This window comes from Arthroderma uncinatum (genome assembly GCF_011692745.1).
Source record: "Arthroderma uncinatum strain CBS 119779 chromosome Unknown scaffold4, whole genome shotgun sequence".
Classification (NCBI taxonomy): Eukaryota; Fungi; Ascomycota; class Eurotiomycetes; order Onygenales; family Arthrodermataceae; genus Arthroderma; species Arthroderma uncinatum.
In genome coordinates, this window is record NW_022983866.1 from 290,568 (window position 1) to 306,311 (window position 15,744).

At 46.6% G+C, this 15,744-nt stretch overlaps 6 protein-coding genes across 6 annotated transcripts; 3 read left to right on the forward strand and 3 right to left on the reverse strand.

The window, feature by feature from the left end:
• Positions 1-3,409: 3,409 nt before the first annotated feature.
• On the forward strand, positions 3,410-5,038 carry GIQ15_05453 (homoserine O-acetyltransferase; the record flags this gene model as incomplete). The annotated part of the gene is made up of 1 exon (XM_033552870.1): positions 3,410-5,038. The coding sequence occupies one exon, from the start codon at positions 3,410-3,412 to the stop codon at positions 5,036-5,038; it is 1,629 nt and encodes a 542-aa protein (XP_033404014.1).
• A 1,535-nt stretch (positions 5,039-6,573) lies between these two features.
• On the forward strand, positions 6,574-8,458 carry GIQ15_05454 (thiF family protein; the record flags this gene model as incomplete). The annotated part of the gene is made up of 3 exons (XM_033552871.1): positions 6,574-6,921; positions 7,030-7,135; positions 7,203-8,458. The coding sequence occupies 3 exons, from the start codon at positions 6,574-6,576 to the stop codon at positions 8,456-8,458; spliced, it is 1,710 nt and encodes a 569-aa protein (XP_033404015.1).
• Positions 8,459-9,238: 780 nt separating this feature from the next.
• Positions 9,239-10,242, forward strand: GIQ15_05455 (bis(5'-nucleosyl)-tetraphosphatase, symmetrical; the record flags this gene model as incomplete). The annotated part of the gene is made up of 3 exons (XM_033552872.1): positions 9,239-9,338; positions 9,409-9,944; positions 10,018-10,242. The coding sequence occupies 3 exons, from the start codon at positions 9,239-9,241 to the stop codon at positions 10,240-10,242; spliced, it is 861 nt and encodes a 286-aa protein (XP_033404016.1).
• A 379-nt stretch (positions 10,243-10,621) lies between these two features.
• Positions 10,622-11,364, reverse strand: GIQ15_05456 (uncharacterized protein; the record flags this gene model as incomplete). Its single annotated transcript, XM_033552873.1, has 5 exons — positions 10,622-10,658; positions 10,713-10,768; positions 10,831-11,018; positions 11,078-11,246; positions 11,302-11,364. The coding sequence occupies 5 exons, from the start codon at positions 11,362-11,364 to the stop codon at positions 10,622-10,624; spliced, it is 513 nt and encodes a 170-aa protein (XP_033404017.1).
• Positions 11,365-12,409: 1,045 nt separating this feature from the next.
• On the reverse strand, positions 12,410-13,272 carry GIQ15_05457 (uncharacterized protein; the record flags this gene model as incomplete). Its single annotated transcript, XM_033552874.1, has 2 exons — positions 12,410-13,095; positions 13,146-13,272. The coding sequence occupies 2 exons, from the start codon at positions 13,270-13,272 to the stop codon at positions 12,410-12,412; spliced, it is 813 nt and encodes a 270-aa protein (XP_033404018.1).
• Positions 13,273-13,901: 629 nt separating this feature from the next.
• GIQ15_05458 (nuclear protein Qri2/Nse4) lies at positions 13,902-15,413 on the reverse strand (the record flags this gene model as incomplete). The annotated part of the gene is made up of 3 exons (XM_033552875.1): positions 13,902-14,089; positions 14,159-14,998; positions 15,062-15,413. The coding sequence occupies 3 exons, from the start codon at positions 15,411-15,413 to the stop codon at positions 13,902-13,904; spliced, it is 1,380 nt and encodes a 459-aa protein (XP_033404019.1).
• Positions 15,414-15,744: the final 331 nt, after the last annotated feature.

A 15,744-nucleotide genomic window follows, 5' to 3' on the forward strand; every position in this document is an offset into this window, starting at 1 on the left:
TACATTAACTATAAATAGAATAACTGGGTTTCACTACTACCAATAGCACAGCTCGCCTATAATAGAGCGAAGAACGCCTCAACAGGCATGACACCTTTCTTTGCAAACTACGGAAGAGAAATAGAAACAATAAAAACACCAAAAGAAGGCAAGACGCACGCCTTAGAAGCAGAGGTTTCAGCAGAACAGATGCGCGAACTCCATAGACACCTATAGTTAGATCTTGAATTCTTGAACTACAGAATGAAACACTACTATAACTAACGGCATGTAGAAGCGCCAGACTTTAAGAAGAGGGAAAAAGTATTTCTACTCCGACGAAATATTAAGACATTGAGATTAAGCGACAAATTGGACCACAAGAAACTAGGACCATTCAAGATTTTGGAAAAAATTGGACAACTCAATTACAAACTCCAACTCCTAGAACATATGCAAATACACCTAACATTTCACATCTCACTAATTGAAAAAGCACCCCAGAACGCCAAACCATACGAACCAGAAATATAACCAGAAAATCAAGAAAAAGAATATGAAGTTGAAAAGATCCTAGACAAGAAAGTGATTAGTAGATGAACTTACTACTTGGTTAAATAGAAAGGATATGACTTCTCAGAAAACACTTACGAGCTAGCTAGACACCTAAAGGATTCACCGCGCCTAGTAAAGGAGTTTCACTAATGGACTCAGTGTTAAGAGAAGAGACCAGCAGAGCAGGATCCAGGAACGAAGTAAGGTTAGATAAAGAACTCAGTTCACTTAGGAGCCGTTGGAAGTCATGCTCTTAGAGCTCGGCCAGACGACTCTCCTCTTCCTCTAGCTTTTCCAACTCCTCCACGGTCTCAACAGATGATTCAACAAACTTACTGATATGATTCTGAAGGAACTCGCGCTAACGAGCAAGATGATCAAGATGGGTATCAGAATCATTTAATGCTTTTTGAAAGGCTTTGCAAATTCACTGAGATTCCTTGCGAGCCTCATGCTCTTTTAACTCCAACTTTTCCTTTTCACACCAAACTTTGGCCCAGTTAGACGAAGAAGGTGCACGATTGTGAACACAAGGATGACCCACACAGATACACTTTAAACACTTTATGGAATGAGATAACATAATATAGAGGTCGCCATTCTCCAAACAACAAACACAACAGGAAGGTATCGCGACACTAGTTTTCGCAACGTTTTCTTTTAGCACACAAGCACGGATGGAGGAAGAATCTTTGGAAGACTTTGGAACATCAGTAACACCCTTAGAACGAGCCATGGCGAGGCATACTCAAGAAAAACACAATAATGAACCAAGGAGAGGGAAACTAACTAGGTTTATATATGCGCGTCGGGACGACTTGTTGAAAAAGGAGGGGATGATGTTACAGACCACCTGCGGCGCAGCCCCAGGATATACACTCATTGGACGGGAGGATCACAGGCCAGACCTTGAGGGCACCAGTCACGTGACCAATAGCAATAGGACCGATAGGACAGGCTTGGCAGCTTCCTATCAATACTATCACAACAACCGATAGGAGTAATAGGAACCCCTTGGTGGAGAACTATCGTACCTATCACTAGATATATACCATATATATAAAGACGCTCATTACCTTAGGATCAAGAGTTTTATACTCGCGATCAAACCAGCTATAGTTTTATTATACTACTTAATATAAAGCACCATTCCAGTTGTCTTATACTATATTCACCAAATACCCCTTTGCCTATTAACGTAGGTCAACTTTGTCTTCACTACTCACAAGGACCTTTAGCCTTCATCCAACCCAGGCACTGACTGAAGCCACACTTGGAACTAAGGGATAGTCTCACTATAGTATTCTATCTCACCCTGGTACCAAGTTGTCTCCTATAACGACTCACCTCCAACCTAAGCTTTCCCTAAGACCTTCGTACCTTCTGTCTTACGGCAGGTGTGAACCTCTGATCACCTTTAGGTAATCAAGGAGCGCCGTCAGCTTGTGACATGACTCTGAGTACATTAATGGCGTCTTTGTGACTTTTAACTTGTTCTAAAGTCTATTTAATAATATTTTTGTATTTATTAAGTAATCTTTATTATTCTTCTACTTATTTGTTGATCTTATCCAGCTGCTTATCGTTAGGTTACTCTTCGACTCTTTTTTCTAACTCGATGATTTTCTGTCGTATTTGCCCTAACAAGGCGTTGGTGTTGGTGGTTGGTCCACTTGCTGATGACATATTGGCTCGTCTTACTTTGGTATATTCCTGTAGTTAGTATGCTCTCAGGGGTAGGGTGATACGTACCTAGTTTTGTCCTTCTTAATATATAATTGTAAGTCACTCGGGTCGGAGTGTCTATAATAGTATGATGGCTCTAGTAAGTTGGAATTACTTTTGCCTCTTTGTAACCATGAAGTCAGGGCTCTATCAAGTTGAAATTGATTATGCCTCTTTGTAACTGTGAAGTCGGGGCTCTATCAAGTCGAAATTGATTATGCCTCTTTATAACCGTGAAGTCAGGGCGATCAATGTCATAAGCTAACGGCGCTCCTTAATTATCTAAAGGTAATTAGAGGTTCACGCCTGCTGTAAGACAGAAGGTATAAAGGTCTTAGGGAAAGCTTAGGTTAGGAGTGAGTTATTATAGGAGACGGCTTAGTACTAAGGTAAGATAGAATACTATAGCGAGACTATCCCTTAGTTCTAAGTGTAGCTTTAGTCAGTACCTGGGTCAGATAAAGGCTAAAGGTCCTTATAAGCAGTAAAGACAAAGTTAATCTACATTAATGGGCAAAGGGGTATTCAGTAAATATAGTATAAGATAACTAGAATGGTACTTTATATTAAGCAGTATAGTAAAACTGTAGCTGGTTTGATCGCGAGTATAAGACTCTTAATCCTAAGATAATGAGCGTCTTTATATATATGGTATATATCTAGTAGCTCTCCTAGCTCTCCTGGCTCTCCATAGCGAGTCGAGCGAGCCGGCTAGTCGGTAATACATTCTTCCAGTGATCCTTCTGGACCAATCGTTGCAGCCCATGAAGTTGCGAGGCTGTTGGTCTGTAACAGTTTGAATTTGGTGGCCGGCTCGCTTGGGTGGCCGGCTCGCATGTGGATTACGTTAAGGAAATTAACTGCTTAGTCATTATTTCAATATCACGGGGTCTCAATATAATTGACAGGAATCAGGTGATATTTTCTTAGTCATAGCCAATCGTCTTTTAGTATTTTAGCTTATATAACCCCTGTTCAGGCCAATGGTTAAGCGCCAAGATGACGCAATAACTACCGAGGCACAGGATTTGTCATCACGGCGATAAGCTGATGGCTATAGAAGTTCAGGCGAAGTCAAGGAAGCCGAAGATAGATAGGAGGATATCCTCTTGTCGTGCTTCTATTCCAGTCGCATACAGCCCCAGGAAAGATGAGTGGCCTCCAGCGAGTAGCCGGAGTCACGGTCCGGCCGTTCTCGAGGAAGTCTTTGAGCCAGCACGGCCGGTACCTTGGTATCAGGTGGCCGGCCACTTCACTTGCATGTCACCGCGTCAGCCCTGTGCCGGCGATCTGCCAGCGTCCCATTCACGTTCAATCCTCTCTCCAGGCCCAAGTCGTTGCTTCTCAGTCGAAAACGCAGGGAAAGGGCCAATATGACTCCTCAAACCCGGCCATGTCGTTCCCTTGCCTGGACGCATTGGAAGCTAAGTCGGCTGCCTTGTCGATGCGATCGCTTGCTTCGGGACCTGAGCCGTCATATACGGTTGGAAAACATGAGCGGTTCATATCGAAGCAGGATCTCTTGCTGGATTGGGGTGGCATACTTCCGGAATTCGAGATCGCCTATGAGACGTGGGGTACCTTGAACGCAGACAAAAGTAATGCCATCCTACTTCACACCGGCCTCTCAGCTTCAAGTCATGCGCATAGCACGAGGACGAATCCTCAGCCAGGATGGTGGGAAAAGTTTATTGGGCCGGGAGCTCCCTTGGATACGGACAAACATTTTATTATCTGCACGAACGTTATTGGAGGCTGTTATGGTAGCACAGGGCCGTCATCTATTGACCCGTCAGACGGGAAACGATACGCCACCAGGTTCCCCATCCTCACCCTCAACGACATGGTTAGAGCGCAGTTTCGACTTCTGGACTTTCTAGAAATCCGAAAACTGTACGCGTCAGTTGGCTCTAGTATGGGCGGAATGCAGAGCTTGGCTGCAGGAATACTATTTCCTGAACGGGTGAACAAGATTGTCAGCATCAGTGGTTGTGCAAGGAGTCATCCGTATAGCATAGCCATGCGTCATACGCAACGTCAAGTTCTCATGATGGACCCCAACTGGGCACGAGGATTCTATTATGATTCCATTCCTCCGCATTCAGGCATGAAACTGGCCCGGGAGATCGCCACGGTCACCTACCGCAGCGGACCAGAGTGGGAGAAACGATTTGGCAGAAAGCGGGCAGACATCAGCAAGAATCCAGCATTGTGTCCTGACTTCCTAATTGAGACATATCTCGACCACGCAGGCGAGAAATTCTCTTTGGAATATGATTCTAACAGTCTCTTATATATCTCCAAGGCCATGGACCTTTTCGATCTTGGAATATCTCAGCAACAGGCTACGCACAAACGCCGGTTGGAAAGTGAGAAGTTAATATCCTCTCGTGGTGGTCGGCCGGTTGAGAATAATGCGTCGTGTAGCTTGACTTTACCTTCGGAACCATATGAGGAACAACCTTCTACACCGGAAAGTCCCCAGAGCACTGGAGCTCCTTCACCTGCCCAGCATCAATCCTCGTCATCAGGGCCGCCAATGGATTTAGTGTCTGGTCTCTCTCCGCTGAAGGACCACCCTATACTCGTCATGGGAGTAGCAAGTGACATTCTCTTCCCGGCGTGGCAGCAACGAGAAATAGCAGAATCGCTTCAAGCTGCTGGCAGTCAGACTGTCAAGCATGTGGAGCTGAGCGAGGATATATCCCATTTTGGGCACGATACCTTCCTTTTAGATCTGGAAAACGTTGGAGGCCCTGTTAAGAGGTTTCTTGAATGATATATCTAAAAACCATTTCCACCTTTGAGATTCGGGGTGGCACTCTGTTGGAGTTTGGAGGTTAATTATGATCTAAGCGTTGTACATCTAGCATCTACTTATTTTTAATCGCCTATTATTTAGGGAACATCTCATGCATATAAATTTAGATAACACATACATCTATCATTTCATCTTCCTACTCGTATAGTAGTGCTGGTTGACTTCCAGGGCATTCCACCTATATCAACCACAACCCTGGGATTGCATAAAAAAATATAAAAAACACAAAGGGGATTCAAATTGAAAAAAGCCATAAACGTCCTCAGATTAGCTCTCTTTTGTTCTCATTGATTTCCATGCAATTGTATTGATGTGCAATGACACAGCGCCCCAACCCAAAGCCACCATAGAAAAGAACAGATTAACACACTTATATCTGGTAGGCTTTGGTCAGGGCGATAATATCTTTTGCAGGATATCGTGCAACTTTGGCTTAAGACACGTTGAATCATCACCGGACGGCTTATCGTGTTGATATTGACATTGGTTTCCGCAGCCCTGAGACGTCAAAATAGGTGTGGTATAATGTGGGTGGGGTAAGTCATCTATTTTGCATATCATAGCGCCAAATTAAAGGGTATTAGGCCGACATTTCAATTCCACCAAGGCAATCCTAGGATATACTGAAGATCAACGGTTAGTCAACACATAACTTCACCTGTAGCAAAGCCAGAAACAGGAATCAACACAGCAAGTGATTGACAAGCGTATCAGATTGAAAACTACATTTTATCTCGGCATAGGTAATTGCTCAAAACGCCGTTTTACTTCCCCGAAAGGCAAAAACATGCGGAGCAAAGAGGGATTCAGTATCCCCACCTTAGTAGACCTTTGCGGTAAGGTTTCTTCATATTTTTGGGAAGTATTTTGATGGAGGGGAGGGCATAAATTAGATAAATAAGGGCAACATCAACGTACCTTGAGTGTGTTATATCCGTAGCTTCTTCTTCTTTGGCAAAGTTAGTATGGGAGACTGAAGATAGACGACAACGCACGTTAGGTTGGAAAAGCAAGATGTAGAAGACGGCGTAAAGGGTATTGCACGCGTATCTTGAATAAAAATGCCATTATCAAAACGCGAATAGCTGTTGGAGTGTCTCTAAGATTTCTGTTCAATTTCCTCATCTGTATCCCTCACGGGTACATTGCAAGCGATTCCATCCCTTCCGGCTTGCGAGCAAGAGACATGCAAGGGTGGATTCATCCTTAACGACCTGCGAGGGAGACTCGGATAGCTCTGTGACGGTTCATCATCATCGAGACAAGTTGTGAAAGAGTCGCGGTCTCTCTCCAAAAGTTCCAAGGTCGAGGCCGAAAAATACAGTGTCACGTGTCGCCGTTTATGTACGATGACATAGATGCCAGCTAGAGAATGCGACAGCGAATGGAGGAAGACGCATCGTCACTCGGCTTCGTTGTCTATATAACATCCTTCATGTCGTTCAGTCAGTCTATTTAATCGAGGATGAGTACGGAAGCCCTATATCCAAGTCATGGATTACCCACGAAATCATAAATACAGCAGGTCACATAATTACGAATATTACCACGACAACCCATGGGCAGATTGTGACGATAAGAAGAGGATTGACCATCGCCGCTACAACAACGAAAGCGAACAACCAAGGGTAGTCAGAGAGGGTGTTAAAAGGCGGGAAACGATGGCCAGTTGGATTCAGCGCCAGGCAGGCTCACACGGTGTGCAGCTGGCTGGCGCAGCGGTGTTGTCTGGAGTTGCTGTAGCCGGTGCAATTCTTGGTTACCAGAGCGTGAGGCGTCAAGCAGCTGTGGAGGAGCTGAAGGCCTCTATCCCAGCTCTGGACGAGAGGTCGGCGGAGAAGGTTGGTATTCCCCTTAGTTATGGGACTAGCAGTTCACAAGAATATCTCCAATTTCTTGATATATACCCGGATTTAAAATTATTTGCAGCTAGCTAACAGGTGGTGAAGCTTACAGAATATGGTGTAGCAACACCACCGCCGCCGGCAATGAGTGAGGAAGATAGACGGAGTGCCCTTCTTGCTCGGAGAGCCCAGCAGGGAGACTACGATGACGGTATGAGATCTATTCATCTCTAGACAGCTTTCTAGATCAAGCTAACATATACTTCTCGCTTCTATAGATCTTATTCTCGAACAACTTGCTCGAAACCGTGTATTCCTCAACGACGAAGGCCTAGAAAAGCTACGATCTTCCTTCATAATAGTGGTCGGCTGTGGTGGAGTGGGCTCTCATGCGGCCGCTGCCCTTGCTCGATCGGGTGTTGGGAGAATCAGACTCATAGACTTTGATCAAGTAACGCTTTCGTCACTGAATCGGCATGCGGTTGCAACACTGGCGGATGTCGGAACGCCCAAGGTCCACTGCATTGAGAGGAGGCTACAGCAAATAACCCCGTGGGTACGTTTTGACTGCCGCAACCAGCTGTATAGCGAGGCGGCTGCCGACCAATTGCTGAATCCCTGGTCTATGGCGAACGACTCGGGGACTCGCAAACCGGATTATGTACTCGACTGCATCGACAATATCTCCTCCAAGGTGTCTCTACTTCATTATTGCCACTCGCGCGGTATCAAGGTGATATCGTCTATGGGAGCAGGGTGTAAATCGGATCCTACTCGCGTCGTCGTTGGAGATATCTCTCTTAGTCTCGAGGATCCCTTATCACGGAGCACACGACGCCGTTTGAAGCTACTAGGAGTTTCAACTGGCATACCTATTGCTTTCTCCCTCGAGAAGCCAGGGCCTGGCAAAGCTGCACTTTTACCCTTGGCCGATGAAGAAATCAACAAAGGAGATGTTTCTGAACTGGGAGTGCTGCCGGATTTCAGAGTCCGTATACTTCCAGTACTAGGTACGATGCCTGCAGTTTTCGGTTACACCTTGGCGAATCATGTTATCTGCGAGGTCTCTGGATATCCCAACGAGTACAACCCAGCAGGTAAAGGACGAGATAAATTCTACGACGGAATCTTAGGAACGTTACAGGGCACAGAAGCACGACTTGCAAAGACTATTGAGGGCCAGGATCCAATTGGATTGAGAATACCCGTCAGCAAGGAGGACGTCGGTTACCTTATTGAGGAAGTCTGGAGAAGCAAAAGCGTGGTCAGCGGGCTCACTACTCGCCTTTCCCTGATAAGATGGGAACGTCCGGCCCACGGCTTCGGAGCTGACCCTGGGCTGCTCAAAGAAGGCCAAAAAGGCGTACGACTACAGCTTAACGACTTGGTATGCATGACCAAGGAAGAGGCATTAAGGCATGAGACAGAGATCTTCAAGGGTGGGAAGAAACACTCCGAGATCTATGATGATACGATAATACAAAAAGTGCGAGAGCGAATGGAGGAGGAACAGTTTTTCCAAAGATATAGATGATTATGCTTTTCGTTGCAAGGTCTCAACTTTTATGCATTCTGTTATGTTCATATTATTACTACTGCCATTGGAAGTAGTCTACGTTGACGATAAACTAAATAATGAAAGACTGAATCTCCATGATACTACAACAAAACGTATAAAGGCGATCTGTAGGGCTGGATGTCTTCAACCCTATTTCAACCAACTATATCTTGCAACAAGCGAATATTCCCCTAATCGAGCGCCTGTCTCGCATAAATGACCTGTATTATTGGCCATCGATGTTAGATTTTAACCATGAGAGAGTTGATATAGTTTAATCCTACATCAAGGAAGCAAGAATACAGAGTTTACTCACAACCATGTTTCCATGTCATAACCGAGATGACGCAGCTGTTTTATAAAATTGATATATCTCAGTAAACTTCTAGATGCTTTACTTACTCAATGCATATCGACCGTCGGCCCCTGTATACCCCAAACTATAAGACTTCTCCAACAAATGACGCCCTGATGGCGATCGCATAATCCATGCCTTCTGACCAGAAGAATACGCCACGCGGAGGGATTAGAGATATCGTAGCAGTCACTTCAGCACCGCGGTTTTGGCGACGCTTAATCGTCTTCCTTGTTTTTCTATGCATATCCTACGGAGTCTGGATGAACTTTGAATCAGCCCAAGTGGAAAGGAATGAAGAGCTAGACAGGGCATTGGACACGAGTAATCGAGACCGAGTTGGGGGGTGGTTTGGCTCGAACGCGCTGCCTGGCTTTGGGGATATGTCTCATATACAAACTATGAACCCAGCATTGCTTCCGGGGGAGAGTAGGGCATGGTTTCGCCGTTCTAGGCGCAGACTTGTGATTGTTGGCGATGTACATGGGTGTAAAGATGAGTGTATGCCGCTTCACCGTTGGATGTCATTTCAGTCTGAACGGCTAACTGAGAGACTCGCTTAACGATTCAGTGGAGAAACTTCTTGTTCAAGTCTCATTTAACCGTGAAAAGGGTGACCATCTGATTTTCACAGGAGACATAATCTCAAAGGGCCCGAAGAGCGTTGAAGTAGTGCAACTTGCACGAGAATACCATGCTTCCTGTGTCCGGGGGAATCATGAAGACAGGGTCCTTCTGACACGCCGGGAGATTGCATCACAATCATCAAAATCACCACATCGCAGAGTATCCGGTAATGAGGCAGCAGGAGAAGAAATTGAAGGTAGTGCTACGATCAGTTCCAAACACGGGAAACTAGAAGATAAGGTACATACACTCGCCCGCCAACTTAGTGGTGAAGACACCGAATGGCTCGAGTCATGTCCTGTGATCCTTAAAGTTGGGAGTATCAAGGGCATGGGCGATGTAGTCGTGGTTCATGGCGGATTGCTCCCCGGTGTCCCGCTTGAACGCCAGGATCCATCTTCAGTGATGCATATGAGAACGATTGATCTAGACACTCATACCCCTAGCAATTCTCAAACTGCGGGTACTGCCTGGTCTAAAGTAAGTATTCCCATTTACTCTGCCTCACGGATAGTCTAGATGGCTCGATTAGTTCAGCTCTGATTTATAATAGGTGTTTGATGAGCATCAGTCTCGTATATCAAAAGAAAAAGGCTCACAGCCCACAACCGTGATATACGGCCATGATGCGAAAGATTCCCCCGTCATACGAAAATATACAAAGGGGCTCGACACGTCCTGCGTACGTGGCGGGAAGCTTACAGCCCTGATTATTGAAGATGGTGGGAAGCAACGTTTGAAGCAGGTGAAATGCAAGGGTTATGTTTCCTGGAAATAAGTCTGGGGGTGGCGTCGTTGACTTTATGATTGATACGAATTGACAATGCAAGATTCGTGGTCGAAAATAGAACATTCGTATCAACAGATTATTTCATTGCATTGAATCGCTATATTCATTACTAGTAAAATCATAAGCTCGCAATAAAATCATGACTCGGGTATATGAAAGCAAGGAAATCGGATCGCGTGAAGGAGGGCATGGAGGATAATTAGATATTAGAGACATTGGTATCGTCAACAGGTCATGGACATAACATGACATAGCAGCGCGTTTCTTCGTTCCAGACCGCAATGGATAGCCTCTCAAAGGTCAAAAGGTGATTAATTTAGCCATGTCCCTTTCAGCCCTTTTTGGAGCTTTCTTGGTTCGAAGGCGTTTAGACGGCATGACGACGGTACCACTTGCGGCGGCCACTAGAGGGAAATCAGTAAAAAGCACTTCCATAGAGATATAGAATGTATGCTTACTCAACTCCATCACCAGCAACGGATTCATTGCGCTTGCGGCAAGTAAACCAGACGCCCTATTGAGACTCGTTAGAAAGGCCTATACGTAAATACTACAATGCGCATGGTGGAGACTTACCAAGAGCGCAGATGCCATCCAGAAGCAGGCAGAGAGGAAGCTGAATGCCTCAGCGGCTCTCCAGCGACCACAGGGGTTGCCGCTGGTGAAACCGGTCCATTGGAATGCAGTACCGCAGTTGCGGGATCCGAGAGAGTTGACCTGAAGACCGAAGGAAGCAAACCAAGCGAGCGAGAGGATTAAGTCCACTAAGAATTGTATTAGTATCAGGGAACTAGATTTTAGCCATGGACGGGGCAGCGCATACATGGCCATGCCCAGAACGACCACGAGAAGGGAATAAGCCACAGTAGACCGAACAGCATCGAGAGACCAGCGATCACCTCGGTGTAAATCCAGCGACTCTGAGGGAAACGACGGACATGTTGCCAACGATGGAAGGAATGCAAGTATGAGCCGATGATACCGGCGACGACCTTGGAGAGCAGTCAGTTTCACGTCACTTCACAACTTGTAGTTAGGTCTACCTACCGCAGCGAAGATGATTTCTCCCACTCGGAAAAACGGAGAGATGAGGCGAGAGAGGGCTGGCATGGCGACTATCTTGCACTGATACCGTTGATTGAAGATAGAGGAGTCGTTGAAGGTTACGAGAGACGCAGCGAACGGTTATATGCCTTGGCAGGACTTGTTTGCTGGGTATCAAAAAATATCGCTACTAAAGCTCTCCCATCTCGATTTGCGTCCGGGATACAAGCTCGAATTTATAACAACAGAAAAGCTAACTAGAAGAGCTTACACCAATGACGCAAGTGAGAGCAAAGAGGACCATTATTGGCCACTGCTGGGGGGGCTATACTGGAGCAGCTTAAGCTCTGATCTGAGAGCAAAAAAGTGGCTATCAAATCATGGCCTGGTTCTACAGGGAAAAGGCCCATCTCCACGGGTAAACCTTCTCCTAGGCAAGATTACCGTGATCGAAGAAGGCGATACCATGCAGGCCGTGAGGGGGAACAGCCACAAGTCAGTGTTTCCTTTCCGTGCCATCCATCTCGCTATCACCGCCATAGGAGGGAAAAAGGGAACAAGGGAGATGCAGAGCCGGGCGCGCCTGGCGGTCGATGACGCAGTGGAGCTCTACATCCCTGTCGCCGGCGATGTTAAGAGGCCAGCATGCGAGGATCGGCCTTCGCTAATTCTCCTTGTTCTTCATGTCGGTGGAGAGGAAGAAGCAAGGTTGCGATCACCCTGTGCTGTGGGCGTGATTGGCTCGATGCACTAAGCTTGCTCTGCGAAAGGTTGCGCTGTCACCAAGCAGCTCTGGCTGCGTAGCACACTTGCAGGACGATACAGTTGATACACGGCTGCCGGGGGGCGGGCTCTCGTTGCGATCAGAACAACGGCGGCCGTCTAGTTCGCCGTCTGCGCACTAGCACAAGAGCACTGAGTATGGAAAGCCGAGATTGATATTTGCTGCGTCTTGTGATCCTTGCAAGTCATGTATTTAAGCTCTGGTGGATAATATGACATCACAGGCATTTGCATGGTAAAGGTCTTTTATGATTAACGGCAGACTCCGTGATTATACCGTACATGGGATAATGAATAAGGAATGAAGAAATGTTGAAGTCGAAGATAGTTATTGTGAACCCTGGGTCGAGAGGAACCATCGGAATAGGGTTCTGAACATGTCCTTTGCTCCCTGATCAACTGTATCACCATGGCACGGAATTGCACGGTCAAACTCCCACTCATCGATCCTCTGCACCGACCGTTTGAACGCCTCACGGTCGTTTTTTGACAGGACGTACCAGATGAATCTCTGCTGCCCTATCGCGCTACCTTCCGTCGACATGACCGAGACGTAAATCTTGTTCGTGAGACCGTCCCTGGGGCCTTCCTCCGACTTCTGGTACTGCTCGACGGCTGGCGGGTTGAAAAACATATCTGCTTGGATCAGGGTGGCTGAGGGCTTATGTAGGATGACAATATCACGGTTGGCATGGGCATGAACGTATTCGATATCGAGATCCGCGGCGAACTCGTCCGATATATGAAGCGTCTTCTTATTCTCAGGCGTAAAGATATACTTGAACCTCGGTCCGGCTGTGTCAGGGTTCTTTTCTCTCTTCTCCCATAGCCCTTCTGGAGCTATCACGTCTGCATCCGGGTACGCTTTCGTCCAGTCGTTTAGGAACAGATGATGTTCCATGTCTGGCGCGATGAGATATTTCACCGTTCCATTCAGGCTATCGACAGCCTCTCTCACAGACTGCGTAAGTGCAACGGGAGAGAAGACTGCGATAGACCCGGTTTGTAGACGCACTGTATAAACGAGTTAATACATGGTCTATATGATATGGAGATTGACCAACCTAGGGTTGCACGACCGCCAAATTTAAGAACTCCGAATCGAGCAAACGGTAGACTGCATGTAATAATATCATCGCACACCTTGCGAATAACCATCACCTTGTCCGGGTCGGACGGGGAGAGCGACATGTCGACTGAAGAGCTGTGGAAAGGCGCAGATGCGGAACGATGGACTCGAGATAGAACGCTGTGCTTGTCCCTTTGCTTCCCAGGCCGTTTAGAAATGCAGACGTAGCTTATATTAGCTCTTGATAATATGTGTGTTCTCTTTGCGCCGTTGGTCACGGAGAGATATGCTTGACGGATGACTGAAGCGCAGCTGGGAGATCGATGCAACATGTGAGCTTTACAACGCTCTCTTATGCCGTGGTCATTTGAAATATGATGTTCAGCGTATGACTTTTGAGATATAAATGTGTAGATTCGTAGACCTCGGGATGTTGTCGATAAACAGGAACCAGGGCTGCCTTCCTTATTAATATGGACATTTTCTTCTATATGACGTAGGCACACGGGAGTACTCGACGTTTCTGGAATGCCGGGTGAATGACCAATATGTACAAATAGTATAATAAGTATTTCAAGAGTGTAAAATGGCAAATAATCATGCTTGCTAAAGATAATGGATGCCTCCCAAATAAGAAACCCAACTATAAAGGGTTGACGGTGAATTACAAAAACACGTCTTTTGCGCAGCAAAATCAGTTTCAAAGAAGATAAGGGGATAGATAAAGGGTAAGGGCAGGAATTATGCAGTGCTATGCATGCCATCTGCCTGTGGAGGTGTGATTCTCAGCTTCATCATCCCGGTGTGGAATTAAGGGGTCTTTGATATCGAACGTCTCGATAAGTTGCGCCCACGTATTGAAGTCTAGCCCAAAGACAGCTTGGTGTTTTTGGATGCCCTGTTCCCGAGCCTCTGAAGGAGCGAGCGGTTCTGACGGAACTATTTGTAGAATATACTAGGTTAGCCTCTAAAGAGCACATTAAAGGGGAAAAGGGAACTAGGACATACGTAATGTGGGTAGGTTGTTCCCGTCCATCGACATGCCTATACTTCCATCACGGACCAGGAAACTGACATAGAACAAGTTCTCGACGGACTGGCCAAATGATCTTGGGTTGATACAGAACCGGAAGAGCGGAACTCCGCCATCGTCTGATATTCCATGTTTATTCATCACTTCGACGGCTTCAACCTGACTGACATCGCCCATCTGTGCCAGTTCATCACGGGCTGATGATTCCGCCTCTTGTTGTATCTTAGCCAGAGTGGCTCTTATGTTCGTACACATGGTCGTTAGCGTTGCGGTTTCCTGCTTCCCCAAATCTGCAGCTTTAACATCGTTAGGCCGTACGAGTTGGGACGGATCTATTCGTTCTCTTGCTCGTCGCTGAGTCTGTTGACGAACACGCTTCTGTACCGATAGTGGACCAAGCAGAAAACCGGAGATGGAGGGCCGTAGGTTATTTGGGAAACAGGCATTCCGCCCAAGATAGTCCCAGTTGAAGGGTTCCTCCTCATCGTCACTATCAGCTGCCGCGCGCGAAGGATGACCGGAGCTGCGACGATGGCTTTGTGTTGGGGTAGGTAATGATGATTCAGTACTGGCGGACTCTCTCTGCATGAATGAGATACATTTTGACACAAATTCGTCAATGTCAAGACCCGCTACATTGTTTCCTAGGCTAGCTTGCGCTGTTCGTTTATAAGAAAGGTCCGCCGCGGTAACAAGGAGACGGGAGTCAAGAGTTGCATCTGAGGTTTGCTTGACCTTTTTGAAGTATTCGTTTGCCTTTTCAACAGTTTGCATAAGACCATTTGATTCAAGCCGGACAAACTCTGCTCGTGAATCTATACAACCATATTTTAGTAAAAAAAGACACTCAAAATATGAAAGGAAACATATCCTCATACCGTTTAAATTTGTAGCTAGTTCTCTCAGCCCCTTCCGAACGGCTCTCCGCTCCTCTGGATCCTGGTCTGGGTCATAGTAGTCGGTGTCGATAGTTTGACGAAGGCGGCGCTGGTGGGTGGTCTGTGACTGTTCGGGCATCTGCTCAGACACACGCCTCTTCTTATTCGACGCGCTGGCCATTGGAGGGACCGCTAGGCTGCCGGATTTCCGCTTCTTCAGGTGCAGCGTGCGTGCGCTTCGATTCTCTTTATCGGAAGAAAAGGAGGTAGGTGGTGACGGTTCAGAGCCCCGATCCGAGGCCGGGGGTGTTGCAGAGAGAGATCCATCATCACGGCCGTTCCGTCCTGCCATCTTTAAATATACGTCTAGCGTTTTGTCAGGGATAGGATGCAAGCGTCGCAAATTCAATGCGAAAGGCGTTTGTTGGAGCGCGTAAATTGGGAACAAAGCCGTTCGGGGTCCGCATAAAAAGGTCAAGATGGTGTACGGAGTAAAGGACTGCTGGCTCAGCAATTGTCTAGAGACATCAATGTTGTACTGCGATTGTTGCACTGAGGTGGAAGCAGATATAGGAGTTGCCGGTCTCCCCTCTATCTAAAAAACATGTCAACTAGAAAGTGGTTTCCCAAAGAAGAAACAGAAACGCGATGGTCTGTGCACCCTCCACAATTATTCCTAGCGG